Below are 25,719 nucleotides of genomic sequence, written 5' to 3'. Positions count from 1 at the left end.
CCTACTTTAAAACTTGGTATACTGATGCTGATATACCAGAGAGGGTACTAAATAGGAACTTTGTTGGTCACTTTAAAACTTTACAAGAAAGAAAAAAGGCAATACTAATGTATATTTAGGAACAGATTTAACTTAAATGATCCATCTTGTATCTGTTGCTTACTTTCTGTGACTAGTTATCACACAGTCACAGAAATAGATTTTATGCAAAATTAATGTTGCTAGAAAGAAGCAAACAAGGATGTTATGTAGCCAAGTTTGCTTATACTAAGAAGAACTATGAGTTTTGCTTCTACAATATCAGCTCTTGTGTCTGAGCAATTGTCTCAATTTATCAGTTTTAATGCCCCAGTTCACAGTCTAGTTGGTACTTTTATCCTCAAATTTGACTTATATATAGCTAGAAATTAAATAACTATGACTTAGCTCATTAGTTAATGATGAACTTTATGGGAAAAATTGCAATTCAATCCTCACATGATACACTCTTGGAGGATACTGAAAAGCCATAAACTATGACTTATAATACAAATTCAAATGTCTTAAATTTGTGGAAATATTGTGTGGAGACATTAGGCCATGTATCCTGCTAAAAAAAAATTAATAATGAAGGCAATCGAACTAGGGACACTCTAGTTATCCGTCTATATGGGTGTGTTTGGTAAAATTAAGCTATAAGCTAGCTGATAGCTGATAAGCTAGCTGATAGCTGAAAAGCTAGCTTGTAGCTGATGACTGATAGCTGAAAGTTTATAACTGAAAAGTTCGCTGATTGAAATTAAAGTGTTTGGTAAAACTAGCTTTTTAAGTAATTAATAAATATGAAATGACATAAAAGTACATGTATGTTTAATCTATATAAGTTCTATGTATAAACATTTTTTCACCTAAAAAAATGTATAAACATTTTTAACTAATATATTTATGTATTTTTCCTCTTGAAATGACATAAAAGTACATGAAAGTACATGTAGTAATTAATAAATATGAAATGACATAAAAATACATGTATGTTTAATCTATATAAGTTATATGTATAAACATTTTTTCACCTAAAAAAATGTATAAACATTTTTAACTAATATATTTATGTATTTTTCCTCTTGAAAATTATAAATTTGAAATATGAACTTCATTGAAATATTTTTTAACTAAATTTGCTCAACTTCATAATCATACCTTTCAATTTTTTTTTATGAAAAATTGCATGTTTTAGTTTTTACTTTTGAAAAATTTGTGTGTTTTATTTAAAATGGTAAATATGCGAAAAGGAAAAAAAATGCTAAATATGTAATAGGAATATAACAAAACGGTTTCAAACATAAAACAAATACAAAAAGAGCAATGAGGTAGTGCAGCGGTATCCCTAAACGTGGGTAGTTTATTTTTTAACATGGCTAGTTTTTTGTTTATAAAAAAATAAAAAAATAATGTTAAAGGTTAAAAATGGAAGAAAATGTAAAAAGTTAAAAGCTAAAAGCTCAAAAGCTACTTCAAATAGCTTCTCAAAAAACGCTATAAGCTAATAAAAAAAGCTATTTACCAAACACATCTCATTCTATCAAAGCAAGCTTATAAGCTTGTCCAACAAGCTATAAGCTAGCTTTTTTGTGTTACCAAACACAATCCTCATCAAATCAAAGCTTTAGAGTATAATAATGGGATAATGAGCTAAATAAAACGTGATATTCTTTCCATCCTCTACTACACGTATTGATTGACTGGATTAATGCTTAATTCATGTATTGGTCAACTTAGGTTAGTCCTAAGTTGATATCTCAATGTTAGGTTATTAAGTTAAGTCACAATCTGCCTACTGGGCGGGTGAGTTTGTTGAACATAATTTGTATGAAATTTAATATTATATTTTTTTGGGATAAATAACTTATTGATCTTTGTTTTACTACTTGTAAATATGTTTGACTTTTTTAAATGTTGAACATATCTATCTACACCTATTATATTTATTATATTCGTTGTATTTAGATATGTTTGACTTTTTTCCTGGGACAGCTGCCCTTTTTGTCAAACAAACTATGAGAATGATTGACATGTGTTTATTGGCTACGAAGAGGCGAAAAATGTTTGGCGAACTGCTAGATTGTGGAAAATAATTAAAGACATTGTGGATGCTGCTACCAGTAGTAGACAAGCAAATTTTGTTGCTCATACTTTAGCAAAGGTGTCAAGATTACATGTTCGTCACCAGGAGTTTGATTTGGTTCCATTTTGTATGGAAACATTTTGAGAAATGAAATTATATGAGTTTTTGAATGTCAAAAAATAATATTAAACCCTCAAGTTATTTTGTTGACATAATACCATTTGCTTTGCTACATAATACCATTTGCTTTGCTCCACATCGTTCATTTTTCCAATGTGGCACTCTCTGTATGTAACTGATATTGCAGCATCAACGTCATTTAAGTGTACCAGCAGACCAATCAATAACCAAGCATATTCATTTAAGGAAAATGCTAGATATCAAGAATGATTTTATCAAGAAAAATTCAAGAATGACATGGCAGAATAATCACCATTAGATTTCAGTTCCACCACCCCATGATTTCCGCACCACCCCATGATTTCCGGTCAAGTTGAGATTTTATTGGCTAACATTAATTTCAGGACAATTTCTTGATAAAATCTAAGGGTGATTATTCTGCCATGTCATTCTTGAATCTTTCTAGATAAAATCTTTCTTGATATATAGCATTGCTCTTTGTAATATGAGTCAATCCACGTGATTCTAATATGGAAAATGGCAATAAATATCGTTAGTGCATTGTTTAAACACTCAGAAAAGGTAATTTTTGTATAGAAAGTTGTGAATTAGTTACTTTATCAAGTGTTTGACTTATATTTTAAAAACAATATTTCTTTTTATGGTTCCTTATACAATGCTCTGAGTATTTCTTAGCGTGTAACCCTTATAGTAATATTTATTATATTAATTAATGGCTAAAAGTTAATGACTCCCCCATAAGGAGGGCATCTTTAACAATACGCCACCTAATACTAAGGGTAATATAACTTGCTTTTCTTGTTAACCACAGTTATTATAATAGTACAACTGCATTGTTTATCATAGAAAGAAGACTATAACTTTTTTGTTAATTTGGTCTTCCTTTGCTACCTCTGACTCTGTTCAATTTAAAAATTTCAAATAATATATACACATGTATGTTTTCTTTTTAATGTTGTTTGTCGGTTCAGCTGGAATGAAAGTGACAGTGACAGCATCAAATTAAGATATAATAATAGTGTTAGCTAGTTGTAAATTAATAGCGTTTTATTGATGTTAATCTCATCATCAAAATGTCATTGTCAAATTAAGCACACCGGTTCAAGACAAGTAATAGAACAACCGTGCTTGTTTTAGTTTCTTTCTGATCAGAGATCGAATAATGCTGCAGAGGTTAGCTGCAGCTGTAGTAGCAGTGTTGTTGATTATAGAAGGTGTGATCGGAGTAGCAGCTGTAGTGGACAGCGAGCCTCATCGGATTGTTGTTGATACAGATGTTGCTACCGACGATTTATTCGCTCTGCTCTACCTTCTCAAGCTCAACACTTCACAATTTCAATTGGAGGTATGTATATGATTGCTTAATTGCATATTTGATCCAATGTCACAAATGTGTGATTTTGGCCTGTACTATTTTTTGAACGATTTTGGCCTCTTATTTTTTCTCCTTTATGCTCAATATGCAGGCAGTGACCATCAATGCCAATACATGGAGTAGTGCAGGTCATGTTGTGAACCAAATTTATGACTTACTTTACATGATGGGGAGAGATGATATTGCTGTTGGAGTTGGAGGAGACGGTGGAATACTACCTAATGGTACCATACTCCCAAATGTTGGTGGATATCTTCCAATTATAGATCAGGTAACAGTTTATTTCTGTTTTTCTACTGTCCCCGAATATTGTGTTATGAGTCCCACATTAAAAAGAAAAAAGAAGTTCAATGTGACATTTAAATCATAATGAACTTTTCCAACTAATGAACTAGTCTTTTCAATTGAAACCTCCTCAGTCCTCCCACTTGAGTCATAAGACATTTTATCGAAGTAAATAAATGCAACAGTTGGGACAAATCGTGTATTATTAATTCAATAATAATACATGCCACTTGATTGAATCAGGGAATGACAACAACAGGAGGATGTAGATACAGGCAGACCATTCCTGTAGGGCTTGGAGGACGTTTAGATGTTGATGCAAACTACGGTATCAGGAAAGCTTTCCTACCACAGGTATAATACTACCATGTAATATAGCGCGTGGTTACATGCGTGTATTATACAGACATCCAATCACATTATATTTCAACATCAATTATTTTTTTCATACAATATGATTAGGAATCATGTTTACACCATTAGTGTACCATAAATTTTTTCAGAGATTCAATAATATATATAAAATTCAGAAACTTATTTAAGAATTTTTAAATGGTTCAAGGACCTTTGATATAGTTAAACCTTATTTATATTGTTGGAACAAGCGTTTGATTCACTTTGTAAACACACACACTATTGTGATTACTTTGAAAGAGAAAAGAGAGGATGAGAGGAATAATTGTGGAAGAGTGATTTCACTTGAAAGTATCAATTGTTATTGATTATCAGTTATATTTATAATTTATACACTAGCTCATACTCAATTCACTTTTCACTGACCAAAACTAAAAAACGTTATCACTAACTAACTTCCCTAACGGTCAACAAACTGAGTTTTTAACAACCAATGACAGTTACTTGCGTTGCAAATCGTCTAACTAACTAACATGAATTACTCTATTCTTAGCATATATGGTTGCTATTTCAACTTATTTCTGGTAGTGTTTATAGTCTAGTTACTTATGATACTCAATTGTAGCTTGCTAATTTGATCATGGTACAGGGAAAAAGGAAATATACACCACTAGAGCAACCAACAGCTCAGGAAGTGTTAATTGAAAAAGTATCTGCAGGTCCCACAACTCTGTTTTGTTGAGGCAAAATCCCTAATTAATTTTAAAGATAATAAACCAATATGATTAAAGAATTAATGGACTTTGATTAATTCCTTGGTATTTAACTTGTGCTCTTGAGTGTTTTACTAAGACAGGAACAAGGTTTAAATCATACCAAGTATAAAGAAATCAAAGGACATTTGAATTCAAGATCTAACACTGAGGTCAGAAAGTTAGATCAGAATGTTGCTCAGAGATCAGAATGTTCGCACAAGAGATCAGAAGGTTGCTTTTATACAAGCCCAGAATCTCAAGAACATGGATCAAGGTCATGCAAGGCACATGTGACATAAATAAATGTCAAGAGAAGTACTTTTGCATGGATCAATCAAGCAATAAAGGCATATACAAGGATTATGTCAAAAAGGATACTTTATGTTCATTTAAGACTATGAACATTAAAGTCCTAGGAATATTCCACAAGGGAATATCATCCTAGATGTTATATTTACTGCTCTTCATTGTGTTTCACTATTAGGATTTGATTACATCAAATGGTAGTTTTACAAATCATCCTAAGTGAAACAAATGGAACATTCTGATGATCAGAATGTTCAGCTAAGCACAGGCCTACTTTATGAACAGTACAGTAGGTGAAAAGCAAAAGCAAAAGCAAAGCAAATCTATCTTGCTCAATCAGAGATAGACACGTATGAGAGTTGGTACAGAACAAGGACCACACAATCTCTCAAAGCCTGTGTATGAAGATGCAGAATCCCACTATATCCTCCTGCACCAAGTTCCAAGGCAGATCTGGCAACTGAACTTTCTGAAGTATGAAGAAAAGTCCATACTTTGGTTATTGCCCAGAAATTCATATGAAAAGCATATGACACGCCCAGAACTTCATATGTTCATTCATATATGATGAACCCAGATGAAGAACATGATGAACCCAGATGAAGATCATCATGAACGCAACAACATTCTGAAGTTCATCAGAGATCAGAATGTTTGCCCAAAATTTCAAGTAAAAGCTTGTGGGACCCAGGACACATGGCATGACACCATTGGACACCCCACAACGGCTATTTGAGCCCAAGAACTCTATAAATACAGTTCAAAGGCTCAGCATTACTTGCACCATTGCAAAGCATACAAGAAAACAACTTTGATTTTGTTTGAAGCTCTTGCAAACTGAAATTGATCAATCTCTAAGGCTTTCATTACTTAGTGCAAATCAATACTCTTTGTTATCTCTAAGATAACTCCTCTCTCTTCTTCCTCCTCTGTTTGATTCACAAACATTCAACTTCCATACAAATTGTAACTAAGTCTCATCTAGCTTTAGGGGTACTAAAGTGTTAGTTTGAGCAAAGGTTGTAAAAGTCTAAGTGGGTAACTTAGCAAGAAGGTGCAAGCCTGCTGAGGCTTAGAGAATACAGGATTGTAATTGTTCAGGTGAACAAAGATTGTAAGGTGCAGGACTTGAGAAGTTATCTCAAGCATCATAGTGGAAACTCTCACAAGATTGTGAGGAGAGGACTAGCCCACATTGGGTGAACCTCTATAAATTTATGTGTGTTCTTTCTTTCTTCCTTATACTCTTTAATTTCAGTATACACAACACACACCAACACATTTACTTTATCAATCAGTTTCTGTGTATGAACTTCAGAACATTCTGAGTTCAGAAATTTAACTTAACCATTCCAAGTAAACTACTTGAGAATAACTTTTAAGTTTCAGGATAATTTTTAAAGGGTCACAATTCAAACCCCCCTTTCTTGTGACTATTTTATCTACTTCAATTGGTATCAAGAGCCCGGTTCTAAGGGTTTGAACACTTTAACAAGTGTTAGAGAAAAGATTCAGGAAGCATGTCTAAAGTCAAGTACATAGCTGAAGGAGGATCATCAAACAGACCACCACTTTTTGATGGCTCAAACTATTACTTCTGGAAAGGCAAAATGGAACTCTTCCTCAGATCTCAAGACAATGATATGTGGCAAGTCATCACAGATGGAGATTTTGTCCCAACAACCAAAGAAGGAGCTGTCAAAGAAAAGAGTTCACGGTCAACAGATGAAAAGGCTCAGGTATTGTTAAACTCTAAAGCTAGACTCTTTTTATCATGTGCACTAACCATGGAAGAAAGTGAAAGAGTTGATGAATGTAAGAATGCTAAAGAGGTATGGGATACTCTGAAAATACATCATGAGGGTACATCTCATGTCAAAGAAACTAGAATTGACATAGGTGTCAGAAAGTTTGAAGTCTTTGAAATGAGTGAAAATGAAACCATTGATGAGATGTATGCTAGATTTACTACAATAGTAAATGAAATGAGATCTCTTGGAAAGGCATATTCTACTCATGATAGAATCAGAAAAATATTAAGATGTCTTCCAAGTGTGTGGAGACCTATGGTCACTGCAATCACTCAGGCCAAAGATTTGAAATCTATGAACCTGGAAGATCTCATTGGATCACTGAGAGCTCATGAAGTGGTACTTCAAGGAGACAAACCAGTGAAGAAGGTTAAAACACTTGCTTTAAAAGCATCTCAGCAAACCCCATCAGTTGCTGATGAGGTACAAGAACCACAAGAATTAGATGAAGTTCATGAAGAAGAAGCTGAAGATGAACTTGCACTAATCTCCAAAAGAATTCAAAGAATGATGTTGAGAAGAAATCAGATCAGAAAGAAGTTTCCAAACACCAACAATAGCACCAGAACTGAAGCTGACAAAAGCCAAGTCACTTGTTATGGCTGCAACAAAACTGGACACTACAAGAGTGAATGTCCTGACATCAAGAAGATGCAAAAGAAACCTCCCTTCAAGAAGAAGGCAATGATCACTTGGGATGACTTAGAAGAGTCAGAACCTCAAGAAGATGAAGAAGCCAACATGGGATTGATCGCTCAGTCAGATGATGAAGAAGAGGTAATTGTCTATAAAACTGATTCTTTTTATAAAGATCTTGAAAGTAAAATAGATAGTCTCTTATATGACTCAAACTTCTTAACTAATAGATGTCATTCTTTAATCAAGGAACTTTCTGCAATAAAAGCAGAAAAAGAAACACTTCAAAACAAATATGATGAATCTAGAAAAACCATACAGATTTTGCAAGATTCCCATTTTGAAATGTCAGAAAAACAAAAAGAATTAAACAAGAAACAAAAAGGCATTAATTCTATACCTTCTGAGATGAAAAAGGAAAACACACTTTTGAAAAAGGAAGTTGAAACTTTGAAAAATGATCTTACAGGTTTTATAAAATCTACAGAAACATTTCAAAATATCTTAGGATCTCAAAATGAAAGTGCAAAAAAATCTGGCTTAGGTTTTAAGGATCCACACAAAATCATTGAAAGTTTTGTACCTAAAACTAAACCTAGAACTAAATGTTATTTTTGTGATAGGTATGGACATGATGAAAAAATATGCCATGTTAAGAAAAAACTTATCAAAGAAAATAAAATTAATCTTAGTTCAGAACGTTCTCATCTCAATAGATCAGAAAGTTCACAAAAGGCTGAGAAAGCTAAGAAGTCATGTTCCTACTGTAACAAATCTGATCACACAAGACAGAATGTTACAATAAGGAAGGATCTCTTAGAAGAACTAACCCTCAAGGACCCAACATTACATGGGTACCTAAAATTTTTATCTTGTCAAATGTAGGTCCTGCCTCAGGGTGCTAGAACAAAGCCATGGTACTTGGATAGTGGTTGTTCTAGGCACATGACAGGTGACAGGAACTGTTTCCTGACCTTTGAAAAGAAGGATGGAGGACTGGTGACATTTGGAAACAATGACAAGGGTAAGATCAGAGGTAAAGGTACTATAGGTAAACCTAACTCTGCTAAGATAGAAAATGTTCAGTATGTAGAAGGTTTAAAACACAATCTACTTAGCATAAGTCAATTGTGTGATAGTGGATTTGAAGTGATTTTTAAACCTAACATATGTGAAATAAGACAAACCTCCTCTAACAAACTGTTTTTCTCTGGATCAAGAAGAAAGAACTTGTATGTCTTAGAACTAAATGATATGCCTGCAGAATCCTGTTTTATGTCTCTTGAAAAGGACAAATGGATTTGGCACAAAAGGGCTGGTCATATAAGCATGAAAACCATTGCTAAACTTTCTCAACTTGATCTAGTTAGAGGTTTGCCTAAGATTAGCTTTGACAAGGATAAGATCTGTGAAGCATGTGTCAAAGGTAAACAAGTAAAAAGTAGTTTTAAAACCATTGAGTTTGTTTCAACTCAGAAACCTTTAGAACTTCTTCACATTGATCTATTTGGTCCAGTTCAAACTGCTAGTCTAACAGGCAAAAGATATGGGTTTGTTATTGTTGATGATTTTTCCAGATTTACATGGGTGCTGTTTTTAAAACACAAAGATGAATCTTTTGAAGCATTTCAACACTTTTGTAAAAGAGTTCAAAATGAAAAAGGTTCTAATATCATTACAGTAAGAAGTGATCATGGAGGAGAATTTGAAAATGCATCTTTCAAAACATTCTTTGATGAAAATGGTATTAAACATAATTTTTCTTGTGCAAGAACTCCACAACAAAATGGAGTTGTTGAAAGAAAAAATAGGACTTTGCAAGAAATGGCTAGAACAATGTTAAATGAATCAAATGTTGAAGATTATTTTTGGGCAGAAGCCATTAACACATCTTGCTACATTTTGAATAGAGTTTCAATAAGAAAAGTTCTTAATAAAACTCCATATGAACTCTGGAAAAACATTAAACCTAGCATATCTTATTTTCACATATTTGGCTGTTATTGCTACATTCTGAACAATAAAGAAAAATTGGGTAAGTTTGATCCTAAATCAGATAAAGCTATCTTTTTAGGATACTCTACAACTTCTAAAGGTTATAGAGTGTACAATCTAAAAACCCAGACAGTTGAAATTAGTATGCATGTCATATTTGATGAATATGATGAACATTCTCAACCAAAAGAAAGTGAAGACACAGAAGTGCCAACACTTCAGAATGTTCCCAGTCAGAACACTGACACTCCAGTTGAGAAAGAAGATGATCAGAATGTTCAGGATCAAACCTTCCAAAGTCCACCAAGAAGTTGGAGAATGGTAGGAGACCATCCTGTAGATCAAATCATTGGAAGCACAACTGATGGTATAAGAACCAGATTGTCCTTTCAAGATACCAACATGGCAATGATCTCTCAAATGGAACCCAAGTCAATCAATGAAGCTATTATTGATGATTCCTGGATTGAGGCCATGAAGGAGGAACTTTCTCAGTTTGAAAGGAACAAAGTTTGGAACCTGGTTCCAAATAATCAAGAGAAAACCATCATTGGAACAAGAAGGGTTTTCAGAAACAAGCTTGATGAAAATGGTAAGGTTGTCAGAAACAAAGCAAGATTAGTTGCTCAAGGTTACAACCAACAAGAAGGTATTGACTATGATGAGACCTTTGCACCAGTGGCAAGGTTAGAAGCCATCAGAATTCTCCTTGCATATGCTGCACATAAAAGCATTAAACTTTTTCAAATGGATGTTAAAAGTGCATTTTTAAATGGTTTTCTAAATGAGGAAGTTTATGTAAGTCAACCTCCTGGTTTCATAAGTAAAGAAAAACCAGATCATGTTTTCAAACTCACTAAAGCACTCTATGGTCTTAAACAAGCTCCTAGAGCTTGGTATGACAGACTTAGCACATTTTTAATTGAAAATGGTTTTTCAAGAGGAAAAATTGATACCACACTTTTTAGAAAAACACATGATTCTGATTTACTTATTGTTCAAGTTTATGTGGATGATATTATTTTTGGTGCCACCAAAATGAAAATGTGTGAAGAATTTTCCAACCTTATGCAAAGTGAATTTGAGATGAGCATGATGGGTGAACTTGGTTTCTTCCTTGGTTTACAAATCAAACAACATCCAAATGGAATTTTCATAAGTCGAGAAAAATATGTCAAGGACATTCTTAAGAAATATAAAATGAATGAGGCAAAAATCATGGTCACCCCTATGCATCCATCTTCAAGTTTAGATAAGGATGAGAGTGGAAAATCTATTTCTGAAAAAGAATATAGAGGCATGATAGGCTCATTATTATATTTGACTGCTAGCAGACCTGACATTATGTTTGCAGTAGGTTTATGTGCTAGATTTCAAACTTGTGCAAAAGAATCCCATTTAACTGCAGTTAAAAGGATTTTTAGATATCTAGTAGGTACTACTGATCTTGGCCTTTGGTATAGAAAAGGTTCTAGTTTTGATCTTGTAGCATATTGTGATGCTGACTATGCTGGAGACAAAGTTGAGAGGAAGAGTACAAGTGGATCATGTCAATTCTTGGGACAAGCATTGATTGGATGGTCTTGCAGAAAGCAAAACACCATTGCTCTCTCCACAACTGAAGCTGAGTATGTATCTGCAGCTAGTTGTTGCTCTCAAATTTTATGGGTAAGAAATCAGTTGGAAGACTACTCATTAAGGTACACAAGTGTTCCTATTTTTTGTGATAATACAAGTGCAATTAATCTTTCTAAGAATCCTATTCAGCATTCTAGGTCTAAACATATTGAAATAAAGCATCATTTCATTAGAGACCATGTTCAGAAAAAGAATATTGCATTAAGCTTTGTTGATACTGAAAATCAACTAGCTGACATTTTCACAAAACCCCTTGTTGAGGATAGATTCAATTTTCTTAAAGAAAAATTGTCAATCATAAAAAATCCCAATAAAGATTGATTACAGATCACTAAGGGCCTTAGACTAAACCCCTTGATGTCATCTGATGCAAATCAGATAGATCTATCATAATCAGAACATTCATCAGAATGTTCCTGAGTTCAGAATGTTCCTGAGCTCAGAATGTTCTTGAGTTCAGAATGTTCATCAGGTCAGAATGTTCATATGATCAGAATGTTCATCCTAACATTCATTCAAACAACATTCACAAGTTTGTTCATCTGGGTTTCATCCTTTCAGGATGTCCACAAAACTCAGTTATGTTCAAAATTTGATTTCTGGGTCAACTATCTCATGCGTGAGATTTTGTGTTGACTTTATCCAAAAATCCTTCTATAATCTCAAGCATTTAATGTTTGGTTATAAGAAGATGAGTTTAAGGTTTAACCACCATGTAAAACCTGAACTATCAAATCAACCAATCCTTTCCATTTCCCACAAACGGCTACTTTTCTCTCTCTCTCCTCTGACCGTTACTTTTCTGCAGTTTCCTCCTTCCCAATGCAAACTGCTATCATTTTCTCTCCCTTTCTCTTTCCCTTCTGCACGATTGGTCTATATAATCAGTAACCACTTCTGATTATTCTACAACCATCTCAATCCAAACTTCCTTCTTCTCAACTCACAAAAATTTACAAACCCTCTGTTTTTCTCTCTCTCGCTTACGAAGAAAATGGCAAGAACAAAAACCACTTCAAAACTCTCTGATAATGAAGTTCCACAAGTGGAACGTTCTCAATCACCACCACCAAACGCTGCTGCTGGTCAATCCTCTGATCAACAACCACTAAGTGAAACCCCTGTTCACACTGTTCTTCCAGATGTGGTCTATCCTGCTTTTGATCCACCCAAATCCTCAAAATCAAAAGCCTCTAAGAAACCCATCACCAAACCCAGACCTATCCCTACTAGAAGATCATCTAGGATGAAGCATTCATCAAAGTAACCTAAGGTCTCACATGTGAATCTTGTCTCTGACGAAGAGAAGAAGACAGATTCAAGTGATGATGAAAGAGAAGAAGATTCTGAAGAGGATCCAGAAGAAGAAATGGAAATTCCTGAAAAGGAAGAAAAATTGGAAGAAGACTCTGAGCAAACTCTCTCTGAAATAGTGAAATCCATGAGAGTACACTCAAAGAAAGGAAAGAAAGTTGCCACTCCCTCTCCATCAAAAGGAAGTTCATCATCTCAGGAAGATGATGATGAGAATGATGAGGAAGAGTCTGAAGAAAAGACTCCTGAAGAAGAGGAGAAAATTTCTCCTAAAAAGCATGGCAAAGGAAAAGACATTGCTAGAGTTGTTGCTGTTCTAAAAGCTCAGAGAGCAGAAAAGATTGCTCTCAGACCAATAAGCAGAACAAAGTATTTTGAGTTTGAAAGCTTGGAGACAAAAGGATGGAACCTGAAGAAGTTCACTGATCCACAAGGCTGGACTAACTTTGTGTCTCTACAAGAACACACATATGAAGGTTTGGTCAGAGAGTTCTACACCAACCTGGTTGTGAAGCAGAAGAAAAAGGAAAATGAGAACTTTCTCATCTCTTTTGTAAAAGGAGTTCAGATCACTATCACTCAAGATTTCCTCTCTAAAGCTTTGAAAATTCCTAATGAAGGTAACAAACTGTTTTCTTGCTCATGGTATAATGATGTTAGGGTTAACCGTAATCAACTCATAGTCAAATACACCAAAGAAAACCGCACTTTTAACTCCACAAATCTAGAAGATATTCCAAAAATCCTTCATAATATGGTTAGGCACACCTTAGTCCCTAAGTGTGGCTCTGTTGATGTTGTTTCTGATATGGATCTATGCATCATCTACCACCTCATGACCAAAACCAAATTGAACCTCTGTTTCATCATCATTCAACATATGATAGATTCCTGCTTGGCCATGAAACAAACTGTTGCTGGGTTACCTTATGGGATGCACTTAACCCCCATCTTTCAGAAAGCAAAGGTGCCTCTTGAAGGAGAAAACCGAAAGCTTGATTTCATGAAATTCACATCCAAAACACTAGGTCAGCTACGCATCACCACCTCAAACATGCCATCTTTCACAACCTCTGGCACTTCTGGATCTACTAAGAGATCTACTGCTCAGAAGGTTCAGACAACTAGGAAGAAAAGAAAGGTAGAAGAAATCAGAGATGAACCTCCTAAGAATGCAGAAGTCAGACCTCCCTCTCCACCAGCTTTGGAGTTGTTTTCTCAAGTTTCTCAACTTGCAAAGGAGATTGTTCAAGAAGGAAGCTCTCAGTTCAAGGCCTTGATTGGTGAATCAATGATTGAAGATGATGCTCAGAAGGATGATGATGCATCTCTTCAAAGGGAAGCTGAGAATGTTAAGCAAGCAACTGAGATTCATGAAGGTATATCTCAGATGGCTGGTAAGGAAAACTCTGTTGATCCAAATCAAAGAGTTGAAGAAAATACTGAGAAGATAGCTCAGAATGTTGATAAAGATACTAAGGAAGTGGCTGAGATCTTAGCATCAAACATGTCTATTGAGGAAGATGCTCAAGTGGAACACATGGAGTTCTCAACTGGGTTTGATCTCAATATTGAAGATGTCAACACTGATTTCAACAATGAAGTGTTCCAAGATGGACAGGAAACCACTCAACATGTTCAGGAACCAGCTGCAGTTCAGAATGTTGAAGTCTCTGAAACTCAGAACGTTGAAATTCCTGCTGAAGAAATTCCAGTCAATCAGAATGTTCAAGTTTCTGCTGGTTTGAATGCATCAAATGAGCCTCTTCTTGCTCAAGGTAGCCAGCTGTCAGCAGATCCAGTGCCTATGGCCTCAGGATCTTTGCCCTCTGTTGAGGTACAGCTCATGGCTCAAACTGGTCAGAATGTTAACCTCTCATCCTCCACAATGGGATCTGTTGCTGGTGCAAGCAACTTTTTGGTTTCTAACCTTCCAACTCCAGACACCATTCCCTCATACACTCCACCACCACCACCAATGAAAACTACCACTACAAGCAAGCTTCCTAATATGGCTGCTCTTTTTGACTCCCTCAATACCTTTGTGTCTGCCAACAAAGAGAAGACTGAAGCTTCTGATGCTGTTCCATCTGCTGCACCTGCCAAGCCTTCAAGGGCTGAGAAGTTAGCCTCAAGGGCACTCAGGGTCTCCACCAAGACACACAAAATTGTCTGTGCTTTGGCTAATTGGACTGTCAAAGTCCATGCTCCTGGTCTGGCCATTGATCCACCAGTTTTTGATGATCCATCTGTGTTTGAGTCTGAACCATCCTCAGATTCTGGGGATTCAACTCCCTGAATCATTTATGATCCTGATCCCTATCCTTTTTGCAGATGACTAAAGGGGGAGAAGCTTTAGGATTTAAGTCTTAAGTTTTTCTTAGTTTTAGGCCCTAAGTAGGTCTAGTGATCAATAGTTATTGGAGTTTTAGAAACTTCACTTTTTGCTTGATCACATGCTTTGAATTTCTTTTTTGTTTTTGAACCATATAATTCATGTACTTGTACTTCATGTTTTACATTAATGAATGATATTGAATTTGGTTCAAATCTGCATATTTTTATTTTATGCAATGAATTATGAAATTGAGGGGGAGCTTTTTAAAGTTCTTAAAAACTCTGCATAATGGATTATAAAAATGAGGGGGAGCATTAAAATAAATTTTCAAGCTCTGTTATTCTTCATATATAATCAAAATCCTTAATCCTAAAATCATAGGTTTATCATCTTCAAAAAGGGGGAGATTGTTGAGGCAAAATCCCTAATTAATTTTAAAGATAATAAACCAATATGATTAAAGAATTAATGGACTTTGATTAATTCCTTGGTATTTAACTTGTGCTCTTGAGTGTTTTACTAAGACAGGAACAAGGTTTAAATCATACCAAGTATAAAGAAATCAAAGGACATTTGAATTCAAGATCTAACACTGAGGTCAGAAAGTTAGATCAGAATGTTGCTCAGAGATCAGAATGTTCGCACAAGAGATCAGAAGGTTGCTTTTATACAAGCCCAGAATCTCAAGAACATGGATCAAGGTCATGCAAGGCACATGTGACATAAATAAATGTCAAGAGAAGTACTTTTGCATGGATCAATCAAGCAATAAAGGCATATACAAGGATTATGTCAAAAAGGATACTTTATGTTCATTTAAGACTATGAACATTAAAGTCCTAGGAATATTCCACAAGGGAATATCATCCTAGATGTTATATTTACTGCTCTTCATTGTGTTTCACTATTAGGATTTGATTACATCAAATGGTAGTTTTACAAATCATCCTAAGTGAAACAAATGGAACATTCTGATGATCAGAATGTTCAGCTAAGCACAGGCCTACTTTATGAACAGTACAGTAGGTGAAAAGCAAAAGCAAAAGCAAAGCAAATCTATCTTGCTCAATCAGAGATAGACACGTATGAGAGTTGGTACAGAACAAGGACCACACAATCTCTCAAAGCCTGTGTATGAAGATGCAGAATCCCACTATATCCTCCTGCACCAAGTTCCAAGGCAGATCTGGCAACTGAACTTTCTGAAGTATGAAGAAAAGTCCATACTTTGGTTATTGCCCAGAAATTCATATGAAAAGCATATGACACGCCCAGAACTTCATATGTTCATTCATATATGATGAACCCAGATGAAGAACATGATGAACCCAGATGAAGATCATCATGAACGCAACAACATTCTGAAGTTCATCAGAGATCAGAATGTTTGCCCAGAATTTCAAGTAAAAGCTTGTGGGACCCAGGACACATGGCATGACACCATTGGACACCCCACAACGGCTATTTGAGCCCAAGAACTCTATAAATACAGTTCAAAGGCTCAGCATTACTTGCACCATTGCAAAGCATACAAGAAAACAACTTTGATTTTGTTTGAAGCTCTTGCAAACTGAAATTGATCAATCTCTAAGGTTTTCATTGCTTAGTGCAAATCAATACTCTTTGTTATCTCTAAGATAACTCCTCTCTCTTCTTCCTCCTCTGTTTGATTCACAAACATTCAACTTCCATACAAATTGTAACTAAGTCTCATCTAGCTTTAGGGGTACTAAAGTGTTAGTTTGAGCAAAGGTTGTAAAAGTCTAAGTGGGTAACTTAGCAAGAAGGTGCAAGCCTGCTGAGGCTTAGAGAATACAGGATTGTAATTGTTCAGGTGAACAAAGATTGTAAGGTGCAGGACTTGAGAAGTTATCTCAAGCATCATAGTGGAAACTCTCACAAGATTGTGAGGAGAGGACTAGCCCACATTGGGTGAACCTCTATAAATTTCTGTGTGTTCTTTCTTTCTTCCTTATACTCTTTAATTTCAGTATACACAACACACACCAACACATTTACTTTATTAATCAGTTTCTGTGTATGAACTTCAGAACGTTCTGAGTTCAGAAAGTTAACTTAACCATTCCAAGTAAACTACTTGAGAATAACTTTTAAGTTTCAGGATAATTTTTAAAGGGTCACAATTCAAACCCCCCTTTCTTGTGACTATTTTATCTACTTCATGTTTGTGATGGGAGCTCATACAAATGTTGCAATTTTCCTAATGAATAATCCACATCTGAAGAAAAATGTGGAACATATTTATATAATGGGTGGAGGCGTAAGATCAAACAATCCAACTGGTTGTTGTCCTAAAAATGCTTCATCTTGTGTACCTCAGCAGTGTGGTGACCGTGGAAATTTGTTTACAGATTTTAATACTAACCCTTATGCAGAATACAACATCTTTGGAGACCCTTTTGCAGCATACCAGGTCATACACATTCTTTATTAATCATCACTGCATTGCCACAAAGTTGCACAGTCATTTTTTTATTCACTTTTAGCAAAAATATACATAGCGTTATGGATAGCTATGTTTGTGACCGAAAAGTAAACATCGTTTTATATGTAGGTGGTTCATTCTGGACTTCCTATCACCCTTGTTCCTATTGATGCATCAAACACAATACCTATCACTAAGGAATTCTTTGAAGCTTTTGAAAAGAGTCAAGACACATATGAGGCACAATATTGTTTCCAATCCTTGAAAATAACTCGTGATACTTGGTTTGATGATGAATTCTATTCGGTAATATCTCTTAATTAATTTATATTTATACATGCCTATGATATTAAGTTACTATTCAAAATGACTTATTTCTAACAGAGTTATTTCATGTGGGACTCTTTCATGGCTGGTATAGCCGTGTCCATCATGAGTAAACCCAATAACCATAAAGGAGAAAATGAATTTGCCGAAATGGAGTATGTGAATATAACTGTAATTACTTCAAATAAACCATATGGGATATCAGATGGCTCCAATCCATTATTTAATGGCCTAAAAGTTCCCAAGTTCAATCTTGAAAAAGGTGGTGTCCATAGTGGTCATATTCAACAAGGACTCAGAGATCCTCATTGCTTTGTGAAGAATGGAAAAGGAAAATGTCAGGTAGTTGTTTGTTCTTTTAGGTTGTAAATTAAACTTGTTCCTCATAATTGCATGCACAAACGCTACTAGAAAAATTAAATTAGCAGGTAAAATTTAGAAATAAAATATATGAAATTCGTCTCTAATTTCCTCGCTAGATTTATTGACTGAAAAAATTGAACGATATTTCTTTTTTTCAGTCCCCAATTTTGGCTACTAATTCTATTTTTTCTAGAAGTGGTATACTTGTATAATGCATTGTAACATGTGTTCTATAGGATGGTTACACAAAAGAGGTACGCGGTAAAGACTCGGTAAGGGTACTTGTTGCTACAAAAGTGAAGCCTAACCGAGATGTTGAAAGTTCACTTGACAGGGAATATTTCATAAACTTTTTAAATGTATGTTCACTTTTTTTGGTAAATATTTCAAAGCTTTTAAATTAATCACGTTGTTTTAGAAAGAAAATACATACCAAGGTAAATAAATCATCTCAAGAGAAACCAATAATAGAATCATTTATGATCTGATTTCCATTGGATTCTTAAAAAGATAGTGGTAAACTGAATGTGAATTTGACTTTGATTTTTTGGTGGGTCAAAGGTTCTCAAGCAACCACAACAAGCAGGGAGGAACAACTTCACGACACAGTTTCCATACTACAAAAAAGTAACTTACAAACCAAACTTTCATAATAAAAGATTAGGAAAACCTGTTGTGTTTGACATGGACATGAGTGCAGGAGATTTTCTAGCTCTATTTTATCTCCTTAAAGTGCCTGTTCAAGTAATCGACCTTAAGGTATTCTTATTTTTCTTTCCTAATTGTTTCTTTCAATTACTTGTTTTACAAGAAATCAAATATTATCACTCCAAGATAGGAAAACAGTTCCCAATGGCAAAAACTCTTGATAGTTTAATCTCAATTAGAAACTTCTAATTTTAATTCGAGTACTTATATTGTAGAGACACAATATAGCAACATTTAATTCGGGTTACATGCAAATTTGGTATTAGGCAATCATTGTGAGTCCTACTGGATGGGCAAATGCAGCAACAATCGACATAGTTTATGACATACTTCACATGATGGGTCGTGATGATATACCAGTTGGTCTAGGAGATGTTTTTGCAATGAATCAGACAGATCCAGTACTCCCAGTCGTTGGAGACTGCAAGTATGTTAAAGCCATTCCTCATGGGAGTGGAGGTTACCTTGATTCTGACACTCTTTACGGTCTTGCTCGTTATCTGCCCCGCAGCCCGAGAAGGTGCTTTTTAATAACTTCCCTGCCTTAATATTTCTCTTAAGCTGGCATTATAATGCATCATAAATTATTGAAATGGTATTAATAATGAAATCGGGATTATTAGACAAATCTAAAATGCATCGTGTCATGTTTTAAGTCTTTTTATTTTCCCAACTCTCACAGTACAGCTTCTGCAAATGATCCAAACACCGTGTTTTCATGCACATTCTATGGATTTGTTACCAGTAAAGGACTAATACACTAAGAATCATTTCAGGTATACGGGAGAAAAATCTGTGAAGTTTGGGGCTCCACGGGATACAGATCACCCTGAATTTAGACAGCCACTAGCTATGGAAGTTTGGGAGTCTGTATTGCAAACAATGAAACCAGCGTCCAATATTACTTTATTAACTAATGGACCCTTGACTAATTTGGCAAAGGTTCTTTCAATGAAAAACATAAGCTCCAGAATTCAGGTAAGCATTAGTATTTGTGAATGATCAACAAGAACAATATGCTGCTCTGAAATAAATTTTAGAGTAAACCATTAAAAGTTTATTGTCATTGTTAAGAAGTTAGCTTTCAGAAAACACTTAAATTGAACAAGGACAGATATATTGTGTCCTTATCATCAATGTTAGTCTTCAAGTTGGTGAATCCAGGGACCAAAAGCGATTGAAATTTTTCATAAAATCGACAAATTGAAAACTAAACTTCAATGAAATTTCTGTAGGGACTACACTTGATGGAAGGATATTTTATAATACTAAAAGTAGATTTAACCCAATTGAATATTTAAACTTATTTTGTGTTATTAAGCATTTTTTAGGTGCAAAAACTGAAACAGTTGCTTAAAAAATTCCAAAATGTTGCAGGAGGTTTATGTGGTGGGGGGTCATATCAGCAGGAATACAGAAGACAGAGGAAATGTTTTTTCAGTTCCTTCAAACCAATATGCAGAATTCAACATGTTCCTAGATCCTTTAGCGGCCAAAACAGTGTTCGAATCAGAAGTTAACATCACACTCATTCCAATGAGAATTCAGCGTAGAGTGAGTTCGTTTGCAACGGTTATAGGTAGGCTGAACAGGACAAGAAAAACACCAGAGAGGCTGTATTTTCTAAGCGTCTGTTGTCAAGCCTACACCATTTGAAGCAAATTCATGACAGATATCACCATATGGTATAAGTCTTTATCCATAATTAATTTTCTAGCTCAATCTTCTTTTAAGTAGTGACTTCAATACTTATGTTTAGATACAAAGGAGAGTAACCAACATAAATTAGAGTTAATTATACATTTTCTACATTGTTTCTGTTATTTAAGCCTTTGTGTTTGCGTTTGCAGGACACATTCCTGGGAGAAATTCTAGGTGCAGTAGTCTTGGCTGACAAGGCTTCAAGTCTGAATCCAAAATTTGAGGTGAAGCCCATTAAAGTCCTAGCTAGTGGCATTGAATCAAGTGATGGAAAAATGGTGGTGGATGAGAAACATGGAAAGTTAGTCAGAATATTAAGCAATGTTGAGGAAAAAGCTTATTATAATTTGTATGTAAACAAGCTTGGTGATCAGTATCAGTCAGCTAAGGTAGGAAGCTTTAAAGAACAGACAAGAATGTGGAGACATCCTCGTGATGATAAGCCTAGTGAAGAAAAATGTGCTCAATTCCACGGCTACAAGGCGTTTTATCAACAATGTGAATACACATTCTCTTCAAACAATAATTAGAATATTGTTGAATAATTTATGAAAAAAAAAATAATATTAAATTACAACATTCATACAACTCTCTAGTATTCTTATACCACTCAACGATTTTTATTTAACACAAAAATAAATATTTTTAGCTGAAAACAAACTTTGTATTATTAAGGGCATTTTCTCTAATCGGAAGGATTAAAGAAAAGGGTAAAAAAACAATCCTTGACATAGCATCTAGGTAGCCCAGAAAAAAGAAAGAAAAAGAAACAGGGAAAAAAAAGATACGTTTTACATAGTAGATTTCACACTCTAAAAACATATTATACCTAGTGAAAACACCTAATTATTATCATTGTTTTTTTTTTACAAACTAATTATTATCATTGTTATTATCAATAGTTTTTAGTATAACAGCACTAATAAAAACTTTAGTTTAATGCCGTCTTTTTTTTTTAATGCCGTCTTTTTTTTTTTGACAAATAGTTTAATGATGTCTTGTACATAAAAAAATGCTAAATAATAAGCGATTTAATTATATCATTTGAGAAGTTACTTTGAATATTAATTGCAAGAAAAAATAACTACTACAATGGAAATAAGTACTTCATGATTATCTCAAAAACAAAACTTCTTCTATTTTGTGTAAAACATTTTTACAAATAAGTTATTATTTTTTAATACTCCCTCCGTTTCAAAATGAGTGTCGCTTTAGGGAAAAAAATTTGTTTCACAATGAGTGACGTTTTCAACTTTCAATGCAAATTTGATATTTTTTTTCCATCTTTGCCCCTCCTTGAAATAACGTGCTGCTTTTGCCTTTTTACCTTGAAAACGTGAAAAACATATGGCAGCAATACAAGGATCTAATGACACTTTCTCATCGACATATTATTCCTGGATTTGGGCATCTCTTTGGCCTTCCCTCTGGCCCACCATTTGAATTATTATTCACTATTATAATGGAAATGGTAAGGCTATTTCAGTAAAATTGCTATGATGGTTGACCAAATTATTCCATTCCTTAATATGTGTGCCAAAGCCTAAAGCGACACTCATTTTGAAACGGAGGGAGTACAACCTTCACCTTGCAATCGTGGTTTTTATAAGCTCAAACAGATGTGCCCAAAAAAATATAGAAAAACTGAAACTTGAATTCTAGTGTCTGAAGTACCGTGTAGAATCCAGAAAGCATACAGTAAAATTACAAGCATGCTTTACAGCTCTTCCTACAGTATCCAGGAAGGTCTGAAGATCCAACCATATACACAGGATTGTTAGTGCATTCTCCAAGGGATGCCCACCTCTCGCAGCTATCATGCTGATCGGAGCAGCCCCCTCCAGCACCTACAATCTTATCAAACGAGTCTACATGAATCCACTTTGTCGCAGACCATTTCTCCCCTTCGAGTACAGGGCATCCAGCATGCAGACTATTAGTGTCCGGGATAGCATTTGTGTCAAGACTGAAGAAAAGAAGCGCATCCCCTCTACGTGGTTTCACTATGCAATGCCAGGTAATAAAAAGAGAAAAATGACAATCATTCAGCATAAAATGACTAGCAAAAACTGCACATGAAAGAATAATAACTGGGGGAAAACCCGTGATAAAAGTAATTACGTATCAAGTTTCCTACCTGCTATTCCTTTTTTGGCACACTCAGAGAGATCACTACTTTTTTTAGAACCTCTGCGACGTGGAGGTTCCTGTAAGCCGAAAGAAAATACATAAGCTATCAAAATTAGCTATTAGTATTGGTAATAAAAATGGCCTCTTTGAAACTATCAGATCCACCCTTTGAACAGAGAAGAGGACACTGAGAGTATAATATGAACAAAAGACGGTATCCTCCAAGACTACATGTAGAAATATGATCAAAGTGCAAAACATGCATCCTCTATAAGTACAGTCAGCCAATATATACTGCCTGTCTGAGTATCCAGCCCCGGTTGACCCAGTGATACACGCTAACATGTATTTCCTCCAAACTTTGCACTCAATTTCTAAGGCTTTTACTATCTAGTGTCGTAGAAATAGAATACTAGCATCCAGAGTCCTAGACAGAATACGATAAAAAAAAACTATATATACATCTCATGCAATAAATTTAAGCACAATTAAAAACAGAATTATTCATAGATTGAATTGGCACAAGATAACTGCACGATGGGAACCCAGCAGGACACCAGAGGTCATTCGATCAAGAAAATTAATACTTGACTAGATATTACTGTGGTTCTTTTCCTGTAATACATTTTCAATTCTCATGATAAACACACATCAATTTACATACCTCTGCATTTGGAAACACAGTTTCACCGCCTTCGGTCACATTAGTGAGATACATGAGAACAGTTGCGAGGCGATGTCCACCCTGAACTATATTAACTTTATCAGCAAAGTAATCATAATGAGGGTCATATTTCTGTCCATGCTCATATCTCAATACTTGTATGTCTTCCCCATTTTCTGAAATTTAACCACAAATAGTACAAGGAAAGTGATTAGTGGCTAATTGCTTCATTATAGATAGGTAGGAAAGTTATCATATTTTAACAGATCATTCAAGTAGAAGTTCATTCTTTTCTACAAACCCTGCCTTTGCAATTTATACAATATGAAGCATGAGGATAATTTGTATAAAGAAACTAGGCTTAAATATGCAAATGGTCCCTGCAAATATCAAGCGTTTTGGTTTTGGTTCCTGTAAAAATGTATTTTTGGTTTCAGTCCTTGTAAATATAGAATATTTTGTTTTATCCTTAGTATTTTGTTTCAGTCCCTGTAAAATCTATTCATATTAAAATTGGTCCTTGTAATATTCATTTAATCCTTATTTTGAGGGATTAAAATGAGTTAATATGCATATTAAAAAGACCAAATCCAATATGAATAAATTTCACAAGGATTAATACAAAACAACAAGGATCAAAAACAAAAAATAGATATTTGCAAGGACTAAAACCATTTTTTTTTATAAAGATTAATACTAAAACGCCTGATATTTGTTGGGACCATATGCATATTTAAACCAACTAACTATTTAATCATAAATGAATGAATTACCCTGTTGATCCTGAAACAATGCATCACTTATCAAGTGAGTATGGGGCAGCTTATTTTAATTTACTTAATTAAACTGGCGACATAATTTTACCTTTTTTTCCTAGGTTTCACTTGTTTATTGAATATAGCTTGTATTCTCATTGCAACGAACAACCGAACATAATGACTATGTGATCATTATTACTGACAAATCTACATTTCATTTCATCTTTAATATGTGACTTGGTTTTACCCAGTCAAAATAGCATGAACATTATCAAGAGTATGAAGTACCTTTAGGAAGAAAGGTCCAGGCTGAAATCTTGTCCTCAATACCAGAAACAATAGGATCCTATAAAAAAAGTAAACGAAATATAAATGAAAATAAAAAAATCATTACATAAATAAAATAAATAGATTGAGAGAAAGAAAGTAACCTTGTTTTTGGAAATGAACATGCCAGAGCTAGTTCGAACATCACTTAATTGACTATCTCCAGAAAGATTATCCGCAACAGCAGATCTCTTCAACTCCGATTTCGCCTAAATAAATAAATAACCATAAAAGTTAGTTACATAGATAACAGATATGAATTTTGCATAAAGAGATTAAGTCAGATACTTACTAAAGAAATCAAGTGATCACATTCCAAGTCGGTGAGAAAACCTTCATAAACAAAAGCTCTGCACATATATAAATTAATTAATTAATTAATTGGAAGATAAAAAGAGAGTTTGATTGAAGAATTGGAAAGAGACCTTGGAATCCATGAAATCTGTTTGACTTTAGAAGGGTTGATGATGGAACTAGCTGAACCGGCGTAGGAACTTTGAACTTCATCCGTTTGGATGATCAGCACCAGGAACAGTAACAAACAAAGGACTCTAGTCATTTCAGATTTGGATTCTATCAGTTCAATTTTTTCCGGATATTTGTCTATCAGTTCTAAATCCCATTCACTCCGAGCGGGATGGATGATGGTTACTTTTGTGTTTGTTTGGTCAGGAACTCTTTAGGTCAATTTTAATTTTTTTTCTTCAAATGTTAACTCATGCCCACATATCAAGGAATCAAATGTAAAAATATTGTCCTTTAACTTTTTTTTTTTTTACTATTTAAGGATATATTTACCTTTTTTAGTTTTGTATTTTGTGAAAAATGTCCTAACTTAAGTAGGAAAAGAAATTAAAATCAATGGAGAAGCATTTATAATGTAAAATACTTTTATACCTACGTTTAATAAGAATTGTGAGGTGAACTCATTTTGTATCCATAATTATAAAATAATTGCAAAATGATATATTTTTATCGAATATGAGCAAATGTTACGTATTCTCCAAGAATTTCAGCGTTAACTAATTGATACTAGATAAGAAATAAATATGGAGATATAATGTTGACGTTGCATTAACCAATAATAGATTGATCCAACTGATAAGAGAGTTGAACATCTTAAACAAGTGGTCAAAAGTTTGATCTATTTCTCTTGCATAAGAGAAATTTTGGATGGAAGGGGAAAACTTATCTTATGTGCCCCACCTGTTACCGGATGAAATGAATAGTACAGTGAAAATAT

General features: G+C 34.4%; 1 protein-coding gene and 1 pseudogene across 2 annotated transcripts; one reads left to right on the top strand and one right to left on the bottom strand.

The window, feature by feature from the left end:
• The first annotated feature begins 3,288 nt into the window (after positions 1-3,288).
• Positions 3,289-21,185, top strand: LOC146902501 (nucleoside hydrolase 3-like; annotated as a pseudogene). The gene is made up of 13 exons (XR_015022328.1): positions 3,289-3,590; positions 3,712-3,891; positions 4,149-4,259; positions 4,909-4,995; positions 17,241-17,486; positions 17,628-17,804; positions 17,883-18,167; positions 18,425-18,547; positions 18,750-18,947; positions 19,163-19,416; positions 19,673-19,874; positions 20,274-20,581; positions 20,747-21,185. The product of XR_015022328.1 is annotated as a nucleoside hydrolase 3-like (transcript).
• A 476-nt stretch (positions 21,186-21,661) lies between these two features.
• Positions 21,662-25,152, bottom strand: LOC146902500 (putative prolyl 4-hydroxylase 4). The gene is made up of 8 exons (XM_085734578.1): positions 24,902-25,152; positions 24,769-24,826; positions 24,581-24,685; positions 24,438-24,495; positions 23,392-23,567; positions 22,735-22,804; positions 22,179-22,600; positions 21,662-21,784 (listed from the first exon to the last, which is right to left on the bottom strand). The coding sequence occupies exons 1-7, from the start codon at positions 25,033-25,035 to the stop codon at positions 22,302-22,304; spliced, it is 900 nt and encodes a 299-aa protein (XP_085590704.1). The 5' UTR covers positions 25,036-25,152; the 3' UTR covers positions 21,662-21,784; positions 22,179-22,301.
• Positions 25,153-25,719: the final 567 nt, after the last annotated feature.

Source organism: Medicago sativa, chromosome 8 (genome assembly GCF_051527215.1).
Source record: "Medicago sativa cultivar Bolivia chromosome 8, Bolivia_mono, whole genome shotgun sequence".
NCBI lineage: Eukaryota > Viridiplantae > Streptophyta > Magnoliopsida > Fabales > Fabaceae > Medicago > Medicago sativa.
This window is presented reverse-complemented; position numbering and strand designations above follow the sequence as displayed.

Coding starts and splice junctions, on each gene's coding strand:
- LOC146902500 (XM_085734578.1), bottom strand. CDS start 25,035: ATGACTAGAGTCCTTTGTTTGTTACTGTTCCTGGTGCTGATCATCCAA. Junction 24,496..24,580: donor TGTTCATTTCCAAAAACAAG/GTTACTTTCTTT, acceptor CTTTTTTTATAG/GATCCTATTGTTTCTGGTAT. Junction 23,568..24,437: donor CTGGACCTTTCTTCCTAAAG/GTACTTCATACT, acceptor GTTAAATTTCAG/AAAATGGGGAAGACATACAA.